The 21739-nt window shown below is 49.9% G+C and overlaps 1 protein-coding gene and 1 long non-coding RNA gene across 37 annotated transcripts in view; one reads left to right on the plus strand and one right to left on the minus strand.

Annotated features, from left to right (window-relative positions):
• The window catches only part of Cacna1a (calcium channel, voltage-dependent, P/Q type, alpha 1A subunit), a 301621-nt gene that overhangs the window by 278750 nt on the left and 1132 nt on the right, over positions 1 to 21739 (plus strand). For 21 of the 31 annotated variants that reach the window (XM_006530602.3, XM_006530588.4, XM_006530587.4 and 18 more), the window contains 9 exons: positions 412 to 517; positions 12223 to 12330; positions 12445 to 12545; positions 15827 to 15936; positions 16033 to 16171; positions 16270 to 16383; positions 18169 to 18204; positions 19132 to 19318; positions 21232 to 21485. In XM_006530602.3, coding sequence (XP_006530665.1) covers positions 412 to 517; positions 12223 to 12330; positions 12445 to 12545; positions 15827 to 15936; positions 16033 to 16171; positions 16270 to 16383; positions 18169 to 18204; positions 19132 to 19318; positions 21232 to 21485 — 1155 coding nt within the window. Of the gene's footprint in view, positions 1 to 411; positions 518 to 12222; positions 12331 to 12444; positions 12546 to 15826; positions 15937 to 16032; positions 16172 to 16269; positions 16384 to 18140; positions 19319 to 21231; positions 21486 to 21739 lie in introns of those variants that run through there. The other 10 variants (XM_030243261.1, XM_030243260.1, XM_006530601.4 and 7 more) reach the window with 5 other exon arrangements.
• Positions 6709 to 21737, minus strand: Gm39212. Of its 6 annotated transcripts, none has more exons than XR_003947427.1 (3): positions 20897 to 21232; positions 15660 to 20431; positions 6709 to 6982 (listed from the first exon to the last, which is right to left on the minus strand). It is a non-coding gene; the product is annotated as a predicted gene, 39212 (long non-coding RNA). The 6 variants fall into 6 exon arrangements; XR_879013.3 differs by lacking the exons at positions 6709 to 6982; positions 20897 to 21232 and adding an exon at positions 21685 to 21737 and having other exon boundaries at positions 14189 to 15822; positions 20354 to 20431; XR_003947425.1 differs by lacking the exon at positions 6709 to 6982 and adding an exon at positions 21685 to 21736 and having other exon boundaries at positions 14189 to 20431; positions 20897 to 21074.

The following is a 21739-nucleotide window of genomic DNA, read 5'->3' on the forward strand; positions in this document are numbered from 1 at the left end:
AGGGAGCCTCCGAGAAGAACTCTGAGGCAGGGCAAGAACCTGGGGAAGGAACTCCGGACCCCTGGACCTCAGGTCCCACAGGCAGTGTTCAAAACAAAAACAAACAAATAATTGGGCTAAAAATGGTGGCAGGTCCTGGCGTCCCAGCTACTCAGGAAGCCAAGGCAGGAGGAAGACTTTGTCTTCAAAAAAAGAAAGGATGGCAAGGTAGGGACAGCAGCGTAGAAAGCCCTGGATTCATTTGCAGCTCCATGCAGGGGAAATGAGAGATTCTGCGCTGACTTCGGTGATCATAGAGGGAGTTGCCCCAACTTCAGAGTTCTTCCTGGGGCTTCCTGGGTCAGGTGAACTTGGCTTACAAGGTACTGGTAGAGCCTAAGAATGACTGTCTTCACCCGGGGTTTCCTATAGAGACTCCTGCGGATGGACCTGCCGGTAGCAGATGACAACACAGTTCACTTCAACTCCACCCTGATGGCTCTGATCCGAACCGCCCTTGATATCAAAATTGCCAAGGGTAAGGCAAGCCGCCGACCTGAGGGGGTGGGGTGGGGTGGGGGAATAGATGATGCTTTGGAGGGGGAAGCAGAAGACCAGAACCCTCCCTGGTCGGTTGTCATGGGGACCGCTGTTCTTAACTAGTTCTTCATTCTTGCATCTGGGAAAAGATTTAGTGCACAGATCAGGTGTGCCAGACACCCCTCCAACCAAAGGGATGAGAGGTTTACACGTACAAAAAAAAAAAGACCACTCCAGTCTCTGATGTAGGTGGTACCATGAGGTGTGTGGACACAGAAGGGAAAGGACCCCCAGGCTGAGAGCAGCCTGTGTGCAAAAGCCCTGAGAGGTGGGAATGAACGCAGCAAGGAGAAGGAATCACACGGGGCCCTGCTGAGCTGACCCATGTCACACCGGAATGATGTCTCCTAGTCCATGGAGACAACCCAGTGGGAAGAGGGACGTTAGGGCCTGCGTTAGCCTAACTTTTAATACTGTCATGAACTAGCTGGGACCAGGTGCTTTATGAAGAAGAGACAGGATGGCGAGATGGCCCAGTGAGTAAAAGCACTTGCATCCAATTCTGGCTAACCTATGACCTGAGTTCAGTTGTTAAGAGCTGTTTTCACCCATCCATGTGTACGATGTGGCATACACAACCTGCCCCCAACACACACACACACTGGAATAAATGTAATTTTTAAAAAATCTCCAAGAGTCCTGGTTGCTCTCAAGAGACTCTATAATCAAATTTTTCAGCCAGACAGCTCAGCTAAGGTCAGAGCCTTCTCCTCTCTAGGATCTGTTACCTTTCTTTGAGACAGAATTTTGTTTATGTGGAGATTAGAAAAGAGAGTAAAAGGAGAGGAGAGACTCGTGTGGGCAGCTGAGGAGAGTTTCACTCCTCAGGCTCCGTCTTCAGAGCACCCTCTATCCCTCTCTTATCTACTTCCTGACATTCCCTCCCTCTCCTTTTTATTTTTTAAATTAATTAATTATTTTTTTGATTTTGGGGGACAGGATTTCTCTGTGTAGCCCTGGCTGTCTTGGCACTTGCTCTGTAGACCAGGCTGGCCTCGAACTCAAAGATCTGCCTGCCCCTGCTTCCCAAGTGCTGGGAGTGGCATCTGCCCCCTCTTTTTAAAGGTTGATATGATCTCTAGGACCCTTCGCGTCTTCTGAATGAGCGATTTCATCATTTCTTGATGCTTTTCGCCTCCAGCTAAGCGGGCTATGCAGTTCTCTCATGGTTTTCAGTTCTGTTGCTGGTTTATTTCAGTGCTGACAAAAGACTTTTAGGGATAGGAGCAGCGCAGTGATGGTGCACACCTTTAGTTCCAGCACTTGGGAAGCAGAGGCAGGCAGATCTCTGTGAGTTTAAGGCCAGCTGGTCTACAGAGTGAGTTCCAAGACAGCCAGGGCTACACAGAGAAATAGAGAAACCCTTAAAAAAATGCCCTTTGAATTAGCAAATACTAAACAAAACCAGCAAAGATACCAAGTGACCATTTGTTTCCAACCAGTTTCTTCTCATTTGAATTTGTGTTTTAGTATCTTTTAGCATCTTTTTGTTTTGTGTCTTCTTAGTATCATTTGTTTGTTTGTTTTCCAGACAGGAATTCACATAGTCCGAGCTGAGCTTGAATTTGCTGTGTAGTTAAGGTTGACTTTGAACTTCAAGTGTTGGGATCACAAGTGTGCACAACCACACGCTGTTTATAAAGTCCTAGGGAGGAATGGACCAGGACTTGGTGTGCACCAGGCAGGCACTCTACCAACTGAACATCCCCTTCCCTCTCTTTTGTATTGCTTTATTTTTTAAACATTTTTAAAAAGATCCACTTATTGTTATTTTATGTGTATGAATTGGTGCTTGAATGTAGGCCTGTACACCATATGTGTGCCTAGTGTCAGAGGAAGTCAGGTGCCTGAGGAATTGGAGTTACAGGTAGTTGTGCGTTGCCCAGTATAGGTGCTAGGAACCAAAACTGGGTCCTTTGCAGGAGCTTTAAGTGTGCATAACCACTGAGCAATCTATCCGGCTCCCTCCCCTCTTTGTTTCTTCCTGACAGTTTCACATTCTATGTTAACTGGTAGAATCTCTTTCTTTCTTTCTTTCTTTCTTTCTTTCTTTCTTTCTTTCTTTCTTTCTTTCTTTCTTTCTTTCTTTCTTTCTTTTTTTCTTTCTTTCTGTCTCTGTCTGTCTGTCTGTCTGTCTGTCTGTCTCTGTCTCTCTGTGTCTCTGTCTGTCTGCCTGCCTCTCTCTCTCTCTCTCTCTCTCTCTCTCTCTCTCTCTCTCTCTCTCTCTCTCTGACAGGCTCTTACTCTGCAGCCCTAGATGGCTTGGAGCTCGATCTTGTACCCCCAGGCTAGCCTTAACTCACAGAGATCCACCAGACAGTGGTGCTGTATGCCTTTACTCTCAGTATTACAGAGAAAAAAGCAGGCAGATTTCTGTGAGTTTGAGGCCAGCCTGGTCTACAGAGCAAGTTCCAGAGCTACACAAAGAAACCCTATCTCAAAAAAACAAAACAACAACAAAACCCTCACAGAGATGTGACTGGTGTTGCTTCTTGAGTGCTGGCATTAAAGACATGGCCACCACATCCAGCTGGACTTTGAATCAGGTTGTCCTTGCTGCTATTGCTCATTTATTTGTCTCGGTCTCTGTGTAGCTCTGGCTATCTTAGAACTCACAGCTGGACTCGACTGGCAGAGGTCCACCTGCCTATGCCTTCTGAGATTAAAGGCATGGCCACCATGCTCTGCTGGCCACTCCAGGTCTCTGTCTGAGGTCACCTCCTCTCATGGTCTTAGGTCTGTCTTTCATGCTGGTAGAAATATAAAGGGGCAAGGGGCTGGCTGAGTGGTCACCTCTGCGGTACATTCACAGCCAACCCTGGAAGATCCCTTCCAAGCCAGGAATTCATGTGTTGTCTTGGGCTCTTCCATGAGGCTGCTGCCAGCTGTGGAGTAGTCTCCAACACCTTCACCCTGCAGTCTTCAGAGAGCTCACAGCTCTTCTAGGTGGCATTGGCATAATGAGGCTCTCAGATGCAGTGTAAACTGAAAAGAGCAATGATAAAGGGCATAGTAGGTTGAGTGCTAGCGAAGGGGCTGACCTGTGACATGGACACCCAGGAACCACTTGGACACAATGGGAGGCAGCCTTACAGCTGTCCTTGTCACCATGGTAAATGACCCCAAGACAAGAACTTGGAGGAGACGGGGTTAACTTTGGTTCACAATTTCAGATGGATACAATCCCCTGCAAGGTAGGGAGACAGGATCACAGGAGCAGAAGCCTGGGCCAATCACATCCCCAGCCAGGAAGCTGAGAGCTACCCAACCCCAGCAGCCTACCTTCTCTAAAAGGGTCCAGCTTGAAAAAGTTCCACAACCTACCCAAAGAGCGCCACCAGCTGGCCACCAAGTGTGCAAACATCTGGGAGTCATTCCACCCTCACACCACAACAGAGAACACCCAACAACCATGCATGATAAACCATCGGACTGTGGCTGGAGAGAGCGCCCAGCCTTTAGGGCACTGGCTGCTCTTCCAGAGACTAGGTTTCAATTCCCAGCAACCACGTACTGACTCACAACTTCTGTAGCCCCAGTCCCAGGGGATCTAGTGCTTTCTTCTGGCCTCTGTGTGGACAGACATACATACATGCAAAATACCTATACACGGGGCTGGTGAGATGGCTCAGTGGGTAAGAGCACCCGACTGCTCTTCCGAAGGTCCGAAGTTCAAATCCCAGCAACCACATGGTGGCTCACAACCATCCATAATGAGATCTGATGACCTCTTCTGGTGCGTCTGAAGACAGCTACAGTGTACTTACATATAATTTAAAAAAATAACAAAAACAAAAACATACACATAAAATTTAAAACAAACAAAATATAATAAATGCCAAGGCTTTATCGGGTAATCAAAATGACATTAAATCAAGTGTCACGGAGGAGGTGAGTGATGTGGCCAGACAGAACTGAACACAGCACAGGATAATTTGGGCTGTTGATCTGCAGCATTCCAACTCTCCCCAGTCCTGTTCATCTGTAACTCTCCAGCACAAGTTTGACATTTTCAGGAAACTTCCGTTCATAGGGGACACACTCCAACCTACTCCATACCATAGCCGGCCACATAATCCAAGTGAAGTCAGACTGGCAGCTTAGCCTGAGACTCTGACAGGATCCCTCCCAAGTGGATGTGGACTGTGAAGGAGAGGAGATCCAGAGAAGGCAGGAGGCAGATGAGGGCACAGAAAGGAAGCAGGCACTGGAGAGGAGCCGTCAGACTTTCTGAGACAAAGAGCCGGAGCTGAGAGATCCTAAGTGCTGTTATCCTAGTCCCTTGGCAAGCTGAGGCAGGAAAATCACAAGTTCAAGATTAGCCTAGGCTACAGAGTAGCCTTGTCCAGCTTGGTATCTCTTAAAATAAGACAACTAGGGCGGGGGTGGGGGGAAGAGGGAGATGGCTCAGCTGTTAAGAGCACTGACTGCTCTTCCAGAGGTCCTGAGTTTAATTCCCATCAAACACATGGTGGCTCACGACCATCTGTAATGGGATCCGATGCCCTCTTCTGGTGTGTCAGGGATGGTGTTAGTCACATACAATAAATAAATAAACAAATATTTAAGAGGCGGGGAGGGAGAACTGGGGTATAGTTCAGTGATGGAGAGCTTCCAGCATGTTCCAGACCCTCAGTCCCATCCCTAAAACAGCAAAAAAAATGAAAATCTTTCCCCTGGACACCAAGCCCAAGGTCCCTTCCATCACTGCAGGAGACTTAGAAAAGGTGACTAAGGAGGAAGATAGACTCTGGGGCAGAGTATGCACCTTAAAAATCACACAAAACAGAGTAGCCAGGCAGGTATGCTGTCTCAGTACTTAAGAGGCTGAGACAGGAAGATCATGGTTCAAGGCCAGCCTGGACTAGAGGGGGGGGGGAAACTATCAGGAGGAGAAAAAGAGACCAGGACTACAGGAGTAGCAAGAGGAGTCACAAGACTAGGAAAAAAGCCCCTCCCTTGCCTGGCACCCTGAGGGCTGTAGATCACAGGGCAAGTCTTACTTGGTAGGCATCTAGTTGTGGGTCACTGTTTAGGACCCAGGTGCCCCACTCCATCATTGCTGCCTGGCTCAGCCCATGGGAGCAGAAGCCAGTGTTTGTTTTTTATCGTCAATTGAGGACGGCCACACCCTACAGACTCAAACTGCCCACTCCCCTGGCATTACTCTGAGCCTTGGCTTTCGCCTCTGTGAACTTTGGGGGATTTCTTTTTTAATCAAGAGCTGTGCCACATACAAAATACAAGTTTCGTGACTTAAAAACACAAGCATTGTGGCAGGGGAGATTGAATAAAAAGCATTTTCCCTGCCAGGGTAAGGACCTGAAAATCGCAAGCAGGCAGACTCGCATGCACACATGGGCGTGCACACATGAGTGTGCACACACAACCTACAGCATTACTGCATGTGCCTGGAACTCCTGTGTTTTAACGCCTTTAATCCCAGCCCTCGGGAGGCAAAGGCAGGCGGATTTCTGAGTTCGTGGCCAGCCTGGTCTACAGAGTGAGTTCCAGGACAGCCAGGGCTACATAGAGAAACCCTGTCTCGAAAAAAACAAAACAAAACAAAACAAAACAACTCCTGTATTTTAGGTTCAGAGAGAGGCCCTCTCTCCAGACAGTAAAACAGGGAGCAAGTAGATAGGGGCACCTGCTCCAGCCTCTGCATGTGATATGGGGGCCACACATGTGCACAGAGGACATACCACACAGAAATACACAAAGCCCTAAGGCTGACGACCTGAGTTTGATCCCATGGGAAAAAAAGGATGGGCTTCCACAGGTTTTCTCTGACATCCATAAAAGCCACACATACACACACACACACACACACACACACACACACACACACACACACACACACACACACACACACACACACACACACACACACACACACACACACACACACATACACACACACACATACACACACACACACACACACACACTCACACAATAAATAAATGTAATCAATTTGATTGAGGTTCAGCCTATATTAAATAAAACATATTTTTAAAAAAATTTTAGGCTGAGCATTAGTAGCACACACCTTTAATTCCAGCTCTTGGGAGGCAGAAGCTGGCAGATCTCTATGAGTTCAAGGCCAGCCTAGTCTGTAGAGTGAGTTCCAGCCAAAGCTACACAGAAAAATTCTGTCTTGAAAGAAATTTTTTTTTTCAGCACAGGCAGGTTACATGGACCTATGTTTAGTGTCCCACAAGGCCAAAGTCAAGGTCAACCATGCAGGCTCTTTTCTGAAGACTCCAGGGGAGAATCTGTTCCCAGCCCTGTCTGCACATGAGCATTGCTTGGTTCTGCCACAATGGCACTGAAGATGAGAAGGGCAGTCTGGGAGATGTGGGCCTGTGAATCCTAGGCCATCTGTGGCTCCATGATAACCCTGTCAAAACACAAAAACAAACAAACAAAAACAACGTTAGAGTGCCAAGAGCAATGGCTCAGCAGTTAAGAGCACTTGCTGCTCTTGTGGAAGACCCAGGTTTGGGTCAAACTTGTAACTCCAGTTCCAGAGGATCTCACACCATCTTCTGGCTTCCATGAGCACCAGAAATTTACATGGTGCACATGCATACAAGCAGACAAACAAATAATCTACACAAAATATAAATAAATAAAACCGTTCTTTAAAAAGAAAAGTGAGGAAGGAGCAGTGGCCCAGGCCTCTGGTGTCCTCGTTTGGGAGGTTAAGGCAGGTGGATCTCTGAATTTCAGGCCAGCCAGGGCTACATAGCAAGATCTTCTTTAAAACATAAAAATAAAGCCAGGTGCATGCCTTTAATCCCAGCACTTCACTTCGGAGGCAAAGGAAGGATCTTTGTGAGTTCGAGGCCAGCCTGGTCCACAGAGTGAGTTCCAGCACAGCCAGGGCTACACAGAGAAATCCTGTCTCACGAAACCAAAAAAAAATAAAATAAAATGTAAAGAGATGGTAGGTCCCTAGGTATGCCTCTTGAGATGTGAGAGGCAGCCACACATCTTTAAAGGAAGAGCAGTCATTGCAGAGATAACAGCTTGTTCAAGGGGCCTGAGGCAGGGTCATGTGTATCTAAGGAACTACACAGAGGTCAGCATGACTGAACCATCATAGGGGGAGGAAGAGAGAAGGCACCAGGAGCTGGAGAACAACTTAGTCAGTAAAGTGACTGTGGGCCAAGCCTAAGGACTGGAGTTCAAATCCTCAGCACCTGTATAGAAACTGTCTGTGCACATCTGTAAACACAGCTCTGGAAAAGAGACAAGTGGATCCTTAGGGCTCACACTACAGCCAGTCTAGACAAATCGATGAGCTCTGGGCTCATTGAGAGACCCTGTCCCAGAAAGTGAGGAGATGGATCAGTGGGCAAAGGGGCTGTCACCAGGTCTGATGATCAGAGTCCAGCCTCCCCAAGCCATATAGTGAAAAAGAGCAAACCAGCTCTGGTCATCAGGCATGTGCCACCTGCCCCTCCTGGGTAGATCAGGCTGGCCTCAGACTTAGAGATTCACCTGCCTCTGCCTCGAAAGCACTGGCACTGAAGGTGTGAACCACCATTCCCGACAATTTTTATTTGTTTATTTGATATATATATGGCTGTTTTGTATGGGTGTATGTCTATGCATCATGTGTGTGCTTGATGCCTGCAGATGCTGGAAGAGGGGGCAAGTCCCTTGTGTTCCTGGAGCTTGAGTTACGGATAGTTGTAGTCTTGAGAACAGAACTTGGGTCTTTGGCAAAAGTAGTGTGTCTGTCTTTGTGACCATGGAGCCTTCCCCCCAGACCTTAACTAGCTTTCTCTCTCTTTTTTTTTTTGTTTGTTTATTATATGTAAGTACACTGTAGCTGTCTTCAGACACTCCAGAAGAGGGCATCAGATTTCATTACGGATGGTTGTGAGCCACCATGTGGTTGTTGGGATTTGAACTCAGGACCTTTGGAAGAGCAGTCGGCGCTCTTAACCGCTGAGCCATCTCACCAGCCCAACTTTCTCTCTTTTTTATTAATTGTATATATATATGTGTCTTTTGTTTGCATGTATGTGGACCATCTGCATATAGAGGTCAGAAGAGGATGCCAGCTCCCCTAGGCCTGGAATTACAGATAGTTGTGAGCTGCCGTGTGGGTGCAGGAGTTGAAACCAGGTCCTCTGCAAGAGCACCAAGAGTACTTGACCACTGAGCCAGCTTGCCGCCCAGTCCTTAGCTAGCTTCCTTGTAGTCTCGGACCACCTGCCCAGGGGATCCATCTGCCCTCAGTGGTTTGAGACCTTTTTCATAGTTGACAGTTAAAATAAATCCCCACAGACATGCCCCAGGCCAGTCATCATTGGTAATCCCTCAGCTGAGACTCACTCTTCATGGGATTCTAGCTAGACTGTATCAAATTGACAAAGTTAACCAGGACACTAAAGAAGAGATACACCACTGAGCCACACCATCAAGCCTGCAGTGTCTGGAACTCAGTCCTGCTCCATAGGTGGATGGAGGTGGAGGCAAGGGACCACACAGGTGCAGTCATGATGAAGAAGGCTGTCACTGTAACAGTCCCAAGGTTTCCATGGCTCAAACCAAAATGGGTCATTTCCCTGTTGTCTGCCTCCTATTTGTGAATTGGGGCTGTGTTGATCAGAGCCCCTTAAAGACAGGCCTGAGGAAGCTAGGTGCCAGGGCACGCAGTGGTGAGACCAGAACTGGAAATGCTGAGACCAAAGGATAGTGAGTTCCAGGCCAGCCTGGCTGTTTAGTGACACCCTGCCTCAAAACCCTAAAGAGAAGATAAGCTTGGAAAAGGCTCACTGGCCCTCCTGTCCCCAACCTTTGGGTGACAAAGTGAAAGGAACATGGTGCGTCCCCATACTGTTATGAATCAAGTGGCAGGTCCCTGTGCTCACGTTTCAGTCTTGAAGGACCACATCATGATCCTGTCATTCCAACCTGAGCCCCAGTGACTCCCATGGCTAGGATGAAGGACTAGAGACCTGCTATAACAAAGGTCACATTTCATGGCAGGGGAACTAGGGTGGAGATGGCTGGCAGCCTCTGTCACTGAATTTCTTGTCTGAGTTCCATTGTTAGTGACATACCCCAAACTGGATATGATTTAACAAAGTCCCAGACCATGAGGCACACCCATCCACTCATGACAGCACAGAGTGCATATGGGGGCAGAGGGAGCCTGCTGGTCCCTTCTTTCTTTTTAAAGCTACGAGGATCTAATCACAGAGATGCTATCACAGTTAGACCTACTCATGCCCCTGCCTCTCAACACTACTTTAAATACAACAATATGAAGTAACCAGTACCCCCGGAGCTCGTGTCTCTAGCTGCATATGTATCAGAAGATGGCCTAGTCGACCGTCAGTGGAAAGAGAGGCCCATAGGTCGTGCAAACTTTATATGCCTCAGTACAGGGGAACGCCAGGGCCAAGAAGTGGGAGTGGGTGGGTAGGGGAGTTGGGGGGAGGGTATGGGGGACTTTTGGGATTGCATTGGAAATGTAAATGAGGAAAATAGCTAATTAAAAAAAATATCCCCCTTCCTTTTTCTGATACTGGCATTAGAACCCAAGGCCGTACATGCTAGGCAAGTATCTGATTTTTAGTTTGTATTTATTTATTTTGGGTGCTGGAGAAGGAAGCCAGGGATCTGTGTATGTAAATCAAACACTTTACCTACTGAGCTGCATCCCCAGCCCTTCCTTTTGAGACAGGCTCTCACTAAGGCCAACTTTGAACTCATTTGTAATTCTGTAATTCATTCATTTCCCACGCCCTCTCCCTCTCCTCCCTCCTTCTCTCTCTCTCTCTCTGTGTGTGTGTGTGTGTGTGTGTGTGTGTGTGTGTGTGTGTGTGTGTGTGTATGTGTTATGTATGTGCTGTATATAAACATGAACATCCAGGTATACTCACCCATGAGTGAATGTGCCAAGACCAGAGAAAAGATGTCAGGTATCCTGCCCTGTTGCTTGCCCTCTTGCTCATGTTTGAACTGTGATTTGGGAAGTCCAAGCATGTAAGACCACATGCACTCACCAAAGGGGCCTGGGCAGCAGGGGCATCCAGCCACATCTCAGGACCTCTGCCCTCCAGTGCTGATATCCAGCCATGCACAGCTCTCTCCATGGCCCTCTTGCACGCACAGCACATTCTCCTGCCAACTAAGCCATCTCCTTAGCCTCAGGCCTGAACATTCAATCTCCCTGCCCCAGCCTCCCTAGTGCTGTAAACAAGAGGTTAACAACAGTAAGTTTTGTTTTTACAGTTTTTGTGTAGTGGAGGCTGGCCTAGAACTTCTGACCCTCCTGCTTCCATCTCCTGGTGCTGAGTTTATAGGTGTGTGCCAACGTGCCCAGCTCTGTCTATTCCAATAACAGCTGGTGTGTGGCTCAGCAGTGGAGGACTTTTCTAGCATGCATTAGTCCTGAATTCAGGTCCCAGCACACCAAATGAATGAATAAATAAATAAATAAGAAGATAAAAATTTTAAATCAGTGGCTGGGGCACCTGCAGGAGGCCAGGCAAAGCTGTTAACTTGAATCCGACACCTGGATCCCATGTCCATGTGGTGGAAAGAGAAAACTCACTCCTCAAGTGACCTCTGCCTTCCACATGTCCACACACATGCACACACACATGCACAAGCACACAAATAAATGTTATTTTAAAAGTTTACAAAAGGGAAAAAAGACCAGGGGCTGACAGACAGCTCAGTCGGTAAGGTGCTTGCCGTACATTGAGGGGTCCTTCTTTCAGCCCACTAGATCTGCACGTGGCATTGAATAGTTAGAGACGAATAAATCTCTGAGGCCCAGTTTCCAGCCACCCTAGCCTAGTTCGTGAATTTAAGGCCAGTGAGAAATCCTCTTTCAACAAACAAGGTAGATGGAATGACAGCCAAATCTCACCTCTGACCTCCACATGAAGGCACACAAGTAAACATGCACATTCATACACACACACACACACACACACGCACACTATATATATATATATATATATATATATATATATATATATATATATATATATATAGTGTGTGTGTGTATACATACATATTTTTTTCTTTAAAAAAAAAACTACCTACAATAGGGCCATTTGTTACAATGATGGAGTATACTACAACCTGACTGATACATTTCCTGGTTCCAACTATCAGCTGCCTCAAACATGGAACAAGGGTGCCATTTTAGACATTATTGGTGTGGTTCAGTGGTGTAGCTCTTGCCTAGTATATAGTATATGCAGGGTCCTGGGTTCTATCCCCAGCACCCAAAGTAACCCCCTCTCAAAACTCTGATGCGTTGCAACCCATTCATGGATTTGACCTCCACCCTGAGTCAAGAGAACAAAGCCACAACACTGTTGCAGGAATGGCCTGGAGGTGCTGTCCCAAAGCAGGGCACATATACACTGCCTGGATTAGCAAACAGCCAGGTGGGGCAAATGCTGTGACTGTCATCCTGATGTTTTTCACTGATGGGGAAACTGAGGCAGTGGGGCCAACCCTAGGAATGCAGTTGGAAATGGATCCTGGCCCTTGTAATGTCTCTAACCAGGCCTGTGGGGCCTGGCAGTGGCCCCACAGTGGCACCACCCCCAGGTCACCTCTGTAAGGCGCTCACCCCCATCTCTCTCCACGTTGCAGGTGGAGCTGACAAGCAGCAGATGGATGCAGAGCTTCGCAAGGAGATGATGGCCATTTGGCCCAACCTGTCTCAGAAGACCCTGGATCTGCTGGTCACACCTCACAAGTGTAAGAACAAACCCAGGGAGGGGCAGGCAGGCAGAGCCTCGGGGAGCTGGGGGGGGGGAGGCGGAGCCTCGGGGAGGAGGCAAAGCTAGGTGAGAGCTTCCCTGTCTTCCACAGCCACGGACCTGACAGTGGGTAAGATCTACGCAGCCATGATGATCATGGAGTATTACCGGCAGAGCAAGGCCAAGAAACTGCAGGCCATGCGAGAGGAGCAGGTACTCCCATTGCTGGGGGTGCCCGGAATGGGGTCTGGGGTCGGTCTGTCTTTGTGGGAACCAGTTGGAATAAGAAGTGTGGTGAGGCTGGGCCATTGCAGAAACACATACCTCCTAATGTTCAGTCACCAACAGGTGCTGGGCATCTGCCTGTGGCAGTCACTGTTTCATCTGCCTGGGGCAATCACTGGTTCAGACCCTGGCCTGGGTGCCTGCCCTGAAGTGGCTTACATCCCAGCTGGGGAGATGCTAACAGCCTCAGATGACTAAGACAGTTTCACAGTGGCAAATTGTGCCGCTATGGAGAAAGCAGAGCCAACTATAGAGAGCAATAGAGCCAGGATGTATAGTGTGATATGGACGGTCAAGGTCACCCTCCCTGAGGAGGTGAGAACTGAACAAAGAGCTGAGGTGAAAGGGGAAGGGACTGGAGACATGACTCAGCAGTTCGAACAAGTGCCTGGGTTCAGTTCCCTGCACCTGCACCTGCACCTAGTGCCTCACGACTGCCTGTAACTCCAGTTCCAGGGGATCTGAGTCCCCCTTCTGGCCTCTGTGGTCACCTGATCATGTGTGGCACACACATACACCACACAGGCCTACTACACACATACACATAAAATAGTAAGATAAATACTTTTGCCGGGTGGTGGTGGCCTGCACCTTTAATCCCAGCACTCAGGAGGCAGAGGCAGGCAGATTTCTGAGTTCGAGGCCAGCCTGGTCTACAGAGTGAGTTCCAGGATAGCCAGGGCTACACAAAGAAACCCTGTCTCGAAGAACCCAAAAAAAAAAAAAAAAAAAAAAAAAAGATAAATACTTTTGTAAAGTGAACTGGAGACCAGGTATCATGGTGCACACCTTTAACTTAGAAGGCCAAGAAAGACAGATCTCTATGAGTTTGAGGTCAGCCTGTTCTACAGACCACATAGGGAGCTCTAGGCCAAACCAAGTATAGTATAGTAAGAATCTGGAGGGGAGAGAGGGGGCGGGGGGGGGGGGAGGAAGGAGGAGGAGGAGAAGGAGGAGGAGAGCTACCTCAGCAGTTAAGAGCACCAGATAAATGCTCTTACAGAGGATCCCTGTTCAGTTCCCAGCACCCACATAGTGACCTACAGCTGTCTGTGACCCCAGTTTCTGGGGTCCTCAGGCATCAGGCACATATACGTACATGCAGGCAGAAGACTCATACACATAATAAAACATTTTAAAAAAGAAAAGATCAAGCATGGTGGCACATTGCCTTTGATCCCAACACTGGGGAGGGAGGGCAGAGGCAAGCAGATCCCTAGTGAGTTCAAGCTCAACCAGATGGAAAGAAAGAAATGGAGGAGTTTGCTGGGCAATGGTGGTGCCCACCTTTAATCCCAGCATTCGGGAGGCAGAGGCAGGTGGATTTCTGAGTTTGAGGCCAGCCTGGTCTACAAAATGAGTTCCAGGACAGCCAGGGCTACACAGAGAAACCCTGTCTCAAAAAACCGAAAAAAAAAAAAAAGGAAAGGAAAGAAAAAAAGAAATGGAGGAGTTAATATCCAGGGGAAAACATTTCTTGTGTGACAAAACTTATCCTGAAAAGACATGATACTCACCCCTGATATGATAGGTTTTCCACCTTAGAACAAAGTACAGATACCACCAAAGTCCAACGTGGTGAACCATGAGTTTTATTTGGATTACTTAAGAAGCAGAAATGACTCAAAGACAGTGCATCACCAAAACTAACCCCAGCATAGGTGACAGTTCACAAAAGCTGGTAAACCGGAGCATATTGCACAGCCTGTATGCAGCTCAGTAGGTTGGAGAGGGTCCTTCCCAAGTGACTCAGTTGGTCTAAACTGAGGCAGTTCTGCTAGACTCTGTTTTTCTAGCAGCTGTCTTAACACAGGATCTTCAGAGCAGCTTGATTCCTCTGAGTGAGACTCTCAGCAGTCTTTACTGCTTACTCGGGCAAGGAGGGGCTAGGTGAATCTGCTCAGTTTCAGGGACTTCCTTCAGCTACTTAGAGTTGTTTACCTTGTGCCTTAAAGAATTTCCCTGCAGGAAGGAATATTTCAATCTGAAAAGAATCTGTTACACAACAGCATTCCAGGCAGAGAGAACAGCCTTACAAAGGCCCTGAGGCTGGACCTCAGTGATGAGTTTAGGAAGTCCTGAAGAGGTCAAGGTCACAGAACACATTAATGCCTAGCAGTGGTGGTGCACGCCTTTAATCCCAGTACTTGGGAGGCAGAGGCAGGCGGATTTCTGAGTTCGAGGCCAGCCTGGTCTACAAAGTGAGTTCCAGGACAGCCAGGGCTATACAGAGAAACCCTGTCTCGAAAAACCAAGAAAGAAAAAAAAAAAAAAAAAAAAACCAGAACACAGTAAATAGAAAAGTGGGAGGAGATAAGAGCAGGGAATGTACAGGGCTAAACCCTGACCCTGGAGACTGCAGGTGGGGCGGAACTCCAACTTTTATTCCAAATGACCTGGGAGCAGAAGAGGGGTCTTATGTATAGGAAGGATAGTCTACTGGACACCCTCTGGTGGCTGGCTGTGCATGGGAAAATGGCACAGAGAGGTTTCTGTACTGATTAAAGGTGTGGGATGTGGAAGCTGAATATTGGTAAAGGATAGGTGATAAATGGTTTAGTTCTGAATAAATTTGGCTGTAAGATTTATATATATATAAATATATGTATATATAAATATATGCATATATGTATATGTATATATGAGAATGACTATACACACACATACATATATATCTTGATTGCCTGGGTCTCCAGCATGAACTTTGTAGATGACAACATTGTGTTCCAATGTCAAAAGCTGGATAGGGTCTCAAGAAATAGTTCAGTGGGTAAAGTTTCTTATCTTTGAATGAAACCTGAGTTCCATTCTCCGTCACGTGTACACAAAACATGTGTGGCACAGAAAATAAATAAATTTAAAGTAAAAGCTACAAATTTTTTTTTTTTAATTTGGGCACTCAGGAAGCAGAGGCAGGCAGACCTCTGTGAGTTCCAGGACAGCCTGTTCTACACAGGGAGTTCCAGAGCAGCCAGGACTACATGGAGAGTCCTCAAAAGAACAAACAAAAACTGAGTAAATTAGCAGACAGAGCAGACCCACCTGTGTGTAAGTGAGGGAAGAAGGACTTGTGAGGTTGAGGGTGTGGTAGCATACGTTCCTAAAACAAGGTCCTGGGCTCAGCTCCCAGCACACAGGCTCGGCCTCAGCTTCCAGTGGGTGATCGCTCTGTCCAGCCCTCCGTGCACACTGCTTTCTTATCTTCCTAGAACCGGACACCACTCATGTTCCAGCGCATGGAGCCTCCATCACCAACACAGGAGGGAGGACCCAGCCAGAATGCCCTTCCCTCCACTCAGCTGGACCCAGGAGGAGGCCTGTGAGTATCCAGATGAACAATTGTGGACAGGTGACAGGCCCCAGGTTCCAAAGCCCAGAGGATGCACACCCTTTCTGGCCTCTGGCCTCTGTGCAGGATGGCTCACGAAGGCGGCATGAAGGAGAGCCCGTCCTGGGTGACCCAGCGGGCCCAAGAGATGTTCCAGAAGACTGGCACCTGGAGCCCAGAGCGAGGGCCACCCATCGACATGCCTAACAGCCAGCCCAACTCCCAGGTGCTGCTTCCCCCTACCGCAGGCTGGGTGGTTCAGGCAGAAAGGGTTCTCCCATACAGAGGCTCCAGACTCACCCTACCCCACCCTCTGCCTGACAGTCTGTGGAGATGCGAGAAATGGGTACTGATGGCTACTCAGACAGCGAACACTACCTCCCCATGGAAGGCCAGACCAGGGCCGCCTCCATGCCCCGCCTCCCAGCAGAGAACCAGGTGAGAGCTTGCAGGATTCTGGGCTGCCCCACACAAGTTACTGAGGATCTTATACCTCTCCCTTGGGGACCCCAGCCTGGGTGGGACCATCTGTAGCTTCGTGGGTGGGTTAGGGTGGAGACCACCCTTTCCTGACTCCTTCAGAGCCTGGTCCTCCTAACCGCTCTCTGACAAAAGCCAGAGAGAGATGGAGCACCTTGAGGCACATGGTAGTCAGTGCCAAATGGCTTCTGTCTGCCCTATTTGAGAGCACAAAGGGGCGGAGTGGGCTCGGAAGGGGTGGGTCCAGCTCTGGTGAGAGATGCCTTTGGGAATGCCTGCTTCAGCAGCATGAGGCGTCTCACACACCCAGGAGGCTGAGGAAAGAGGAATTCCAGGGCAGCTTAGGCTATAGACCTGGATCACCTCTCAAACAAGCAACACGACTTACATCTATAATCCTGCCACTTGGAAAGTGGAAACAGGAAGATTGGGAGTTCACAGTCAGACACTGCTCTATAGCTAGTTCGAGGCCAGCCTCTCACTGTGTGAGATCCTGACTCAAAACAAAACTAAAGAATCCTGACTAGTAGCTAGAGAAGTGGCTCACTGGGTAAGAGCATGCGCTGCTCTTGCAGAAGACCTGACTGAATTCCAGCACATGCCGGTTCACAGCCTCCTGTAACCAGAGCTCCAGGGACCCAGTGCCCTCTCCTCGCCTTCTCAAGCACCTACACACAGGTGCACAAACTCACACACATGTACACAAATAATAAACTAATTAAAAAAAAAAAAGAAAACTAGAATCCTAACTCCACAGCTGGAGAGTGGAGCTCATGGTATCCCCCTGCTTAGCATGGGCGGACCTGGTGCACTTCACACACATACCACTTACATGCAATACATACATACATGCACATGCATCCGTGTGTTCCCAGTGTTAACAGGCATGTCCGTGTGCACGCACATGGCCTGCTGCCTTCAGGAATAGAGCATGTCTGAAGAATCACAAAGCAGAGTCTGGGTGTTCCTGGGATGGCTGTCACATGTCTGGGAGGGTTGGGGGGTTGGGTGTGTACATGGTATGTGTGTCTCAGTGTGGCTGCTTCTCTTAGCTACTCCAGCCCCTTATAGGGAAGGCAAGATCCCCATGGGGACAGAGAAACAAGCATGCCTGGCTACTGCGCAATCGCAATGCAATCGGGAATGGGGATAAAGCCCAGGCTGCTACTGAGGACAAGAAGAAAGGGCAGGAGGAGGGGGGCAGCGGGAGGGGGCAGGCATGTCTGGCTGGGGCAGCTTGCCCTGCATTATGTAGCAGATTCGCTGTGTCTGGCTGGGTCATCATGGCCCAAGGGCCTGGCCTCTGGCTGTTGTGACCTTGGGGTGCATGTAGCTGCCCCATCCCTTCTGTCAGGCCTGGCCTGCTGGTCCCAAAACAGAGATGAGCCAAGCTGGGCTGAAGGCCACCTGGAAGCTTTGAGCTGAAGCTGGGGCGAGGCGGGGGAGGGGTGCTGGGCCGCAGTGCATCGCATGAAATGGGCCAGGAGCCTGTGGCCTTGCTGTCCCATCTGTCAGTCTCGTGTCTCTGCCATCTGTCTGTCTCCTGTCTCTTCTGTGCCTGTTGTGGGGGACAGCCAGCGGGGTCCTGGAGCACCCCCTCATCCGACACCACTGACACCGAGTTTTAACCTCTCTACCCTCCACCTCCTGCATGGACCACCCACTCACCATCCTTTCTGCCTTTTATATTTATTTCCTTCTTTCTGTTTTTTCTGTGTGCGCCATCCTGTGGGGCTGGGACAGAGGAGAAGGGGCCGGCCACGTGGAAATGACCTCAGTGTATGTACCGCGCCCGGCCAGCTCGGCTCCAGCCCCTCTCCCTCCCTGCCCTGTCTGTGACAGCTCCCACCATCTCCCACTACCCTCCACCCTACCCTTTCGTTCCAGATCCCACCCTAGCCCCACCTTGTGTGTTGGAGGAGCCCCTTCCTTGTGTGTTGTGTCCTGTGTGTGCAAGGGGCCACACGGCACCCCACATCGTCTTCAGAGCCTCCAAGAGGCCGACCTGCCCACCCTGCCCATTTCTTGCGGGTCTGTTCCTCCAGTTCAACCAGTGACCACTGGCCTACTGCCTCAGGTCCCTTAGCTCCTGCCTTGGGCTGGGTCCTGCACATCAGAGTTGGAGCAGGCCTGGTCCAGTTGGCCCTGTCTTCCTTCTTCTGCCTGCTACAGAGAGACCTGAAGACTGTCCATGGCAGAGCAAGAGCAAGGATTCTGGGACAGTAAATGCAGACTCAGAATGGTCTCCAGCACCTCCACTGCTAGGGCAGGCCAAGCTGGGCCTGAGGGATAGGGACCAGAGGTGGGGATGGGCGTGAGGGGCAAGAGAGTTGGGCCAAGGAGAAGCAGGGCTCCCAGGTCTGCACTCTGCAAACTGAGTATGCTTCTTGTCAGTCAGCCAGCCTGAACACCAGGGCCTCCTGGAGAGCAGGGCGAGGGGTTAGCCAGGGCCTTCTGGCCAAAGTCCAGCACATACCCTAAGAAGCCACAACATTCCTGTCACTGGACTCAAGTATCCGTAGGGCTCCACCCCTGCAGCCAGCAAGCCAGACACTCAAACCCACCACTGCACCTCTGGACATAATCCCTGGATGCTCACACACTCTGATTCTGTCACCAGTCAGCCAGGTGGGCTGCAGGGCTGGAAGGAGCAGGCCATGAAAATGCTGGCCATTAACTCTGCCCACGCCTGTGCCCCTCCCCCAGACCATCTCTGATACCAGCCCCATGAAGCGCTCAGCCTCTGTGCTGGGACCCAAAGCCCGGCGACTGGATGACTACTCACTAGAGCGGGTACCGCCTGAGGAGAACCAACGGTACCACCAACGTCGCCGGGACCGTGGCCACCGCACCTCTGAGCGCTCTCTGGGCCGATACACTGATGTGGACACAGGTAGGCTACCACAGGACCCAGAACAGATCCATAAAGAAATAGAAGGAGGGGGAGGGGGATGCCAAAAAAGGGAGAAGCTGGGAGAGAGAGGGTTAGGACCTGGAGTTGGAGGCCAACCAGGATACATAGTAAGACCCAGATTCAAAAAGAAAGGAGCTGGGCATGGTGACGCACGCACTCAGGAGGCAGAGTTAGGGGGATCTCTGAGTTCAAGGGCAGCCCAGTCTATGGAGCAAGTTCCAGGAAAGCTGGAGCTACACAGAGAAACCCTGTCTTGAAAAAAAGGGGGGGCTGGAGAGATGGCTCATCAAGTTAAGAGCACTGGATATTCTCCCACAGGTCCTGAGTTCAAGTCTCAGCAACCACATGGGAGCTCACAACCATCAGTAATGGGATTCAATGCCCTCTCTGGAATGCACCATACATACACACAGATACATACAGACCACTCATAAATACATAAAAATTAAAAGAAAAACCAGGAAGAGAGGAAGGGAAGAAGGGAGGGAAGCAAGCAGGTTGGGTGCAAGTGGGTGATGTCTCTGGGGCCTGACTTAGGATCACCAGCTCCATGGACAAAGCCAGCTATGGCAGTGCATATCTGAGAAAGCAGAAACAGGTGGGTCCCTGACCTAGCTCACAGGCTAACTAGCCTAAGCCCCTCAGTGACTTCCAGGCTAGTGTGAGGAGCTGTCTTTGAACAAAATAAGGTAGAGCCTGGAAAGGCTCAAAAGGTAGGGCAAGCACCACCTAAGCAGAGGACCTGAGTTTGTAAGAGCCACAGACGGTGGAGTAATGCACATCTGTGATCCCAGCCCAGGCGAGATGGGAGATGGGGACAGGAGAGTCCCCAGTAGCCCTGGGACCAGGTAGCATGGCAGATAAAGCAGGTAACAAGAGACCCTGTCTCAAACAAGGTAAAAGATACGTGTCAACACCCGATAGTCCCAAACCCCATATGCACCTTGTGACATTTGCACCCACACTCATGTACCCACATCATACACACCAAAAATAAGTAAACAAAAGACTTACTTAGTTTGAGACAAGATCTCACTAAGTGCTCCTTGGCCTGGAACTCACAGAGGTTCTCCTGCCTTTAGCTCTGGAATGCTAGAATTAAAGGCAAGCCTCGGCTGTTGATTTGGTTAGGGATTTTTGTTGGTTGTCCCCCACCCCCACCCCCCACCCCCAGACAGGGTTTTTCTGTGTAGCCCTGGCTGTCCTGGAACTCACTCTGTAGACCAGGCTGGCCTCAAACTCAGAGGATCTGCCTGCCTTTGCTTCCCTAGTGCTGGGATTTAAGGTGTGTGGCACCATGGCCAGCTGTGTTTTAATTTTTTTTAATTCGTGTGCTAGTTCGAGTGCATGATGAATGCAGGTGGCCCCAGAGCCAGAAGAGGGTGTTGGATCTCCTGGGCCTAGAGCAGTTGAGCTGCCAGACATGTGTGCAGGAAATTGAATTTAGGTCCTCTGCAAGTGTAGCACACCCTCTTAACCCCTGAGCCATGACTGCAACCCCCTTTCTGCAATTAAAGCAAAAGTAAGGCGAGCAGTTCCCAAGGTTAACTAACGTACAAAGTCTTAAGTTGGTCGTATTCAACACTAAGAAAAGGGATGGACCAAGCAAGATAGCTTAGCCTGTAAAGGCATTTGCTGCCAAGCCCGACGACTTGAGTTTGATTCCTGGAACCCATGAGGTGGAAGGTCACACTTTCAGATGATGCCACGAGGGATGGGGTGGGGGGTGCTCTAGCTGAAAAGAAATGTAAAAATAAAGAGGTGGAGGTGTGACTAGGAAGGAAACCAGGGGCTGCTGCCTGGGGACACTCCAGGCCCTACCTCTCCAAACTTCCCCCTTCTCTCTGTGGCCCCTTCTTCCTCCCTCACCATCGTCTCCACTCCCCACTCAGGTTTGGGGACAGATCTGAGCATGACCACCCAATCGGGTGACCTGCCCTCCAAAGATCGGGACCAGGACCGGGGCCGACCCAAGGACCGGAAGCATCGGCCACACCACCACCACCACCACCATCATCATCATCCCCCGGCCCCCGACCGGGATCGCTACGCACAGGAGCGGCCGGACACCGGCCGGGCGCGGGCCCGGGAGCAGCGCTGGTCCCGCTCGCCCAGCGAAGGTCGGGAGCACACGACACACAGACAGGTGCGTGTGGCAGGCCCAGACTGACCAGAAGGGGGTGGGGGGGGGAGAGTGGGGCCGCAGTGGGTGGGATGGGTGGGGGCGGGCCTGGGAGGCGCCCGGGGCGGGGCGCGGGTAGCCCGCCACTCTTGCTTTTCCCCTTGGCCCGGCTTCCCTGCGACTCGTGTCCTGCGGACGCCTGTGAGTGACTTCGGAAACTTACGAAGCTCGTTTCTCGTTTCTCTCCTCACTGTTGTGTTGGTTTGCCCGTCCCCCCT

The sequence above is a fragment of the Mus musculus genome, chromosome 8 (assembly GCF_000001635.26).
Source record: "Mus musculus strain C57BL/6J chromosome 8, GRCm38.p6 C57BL/6J".
In the NCBI taxonomy this organism is placed as follows: Eukaryota; Metazoa; Chordata; class Mammalia; order Rodentia; family Muridae; genus Mus; species Mus musculus.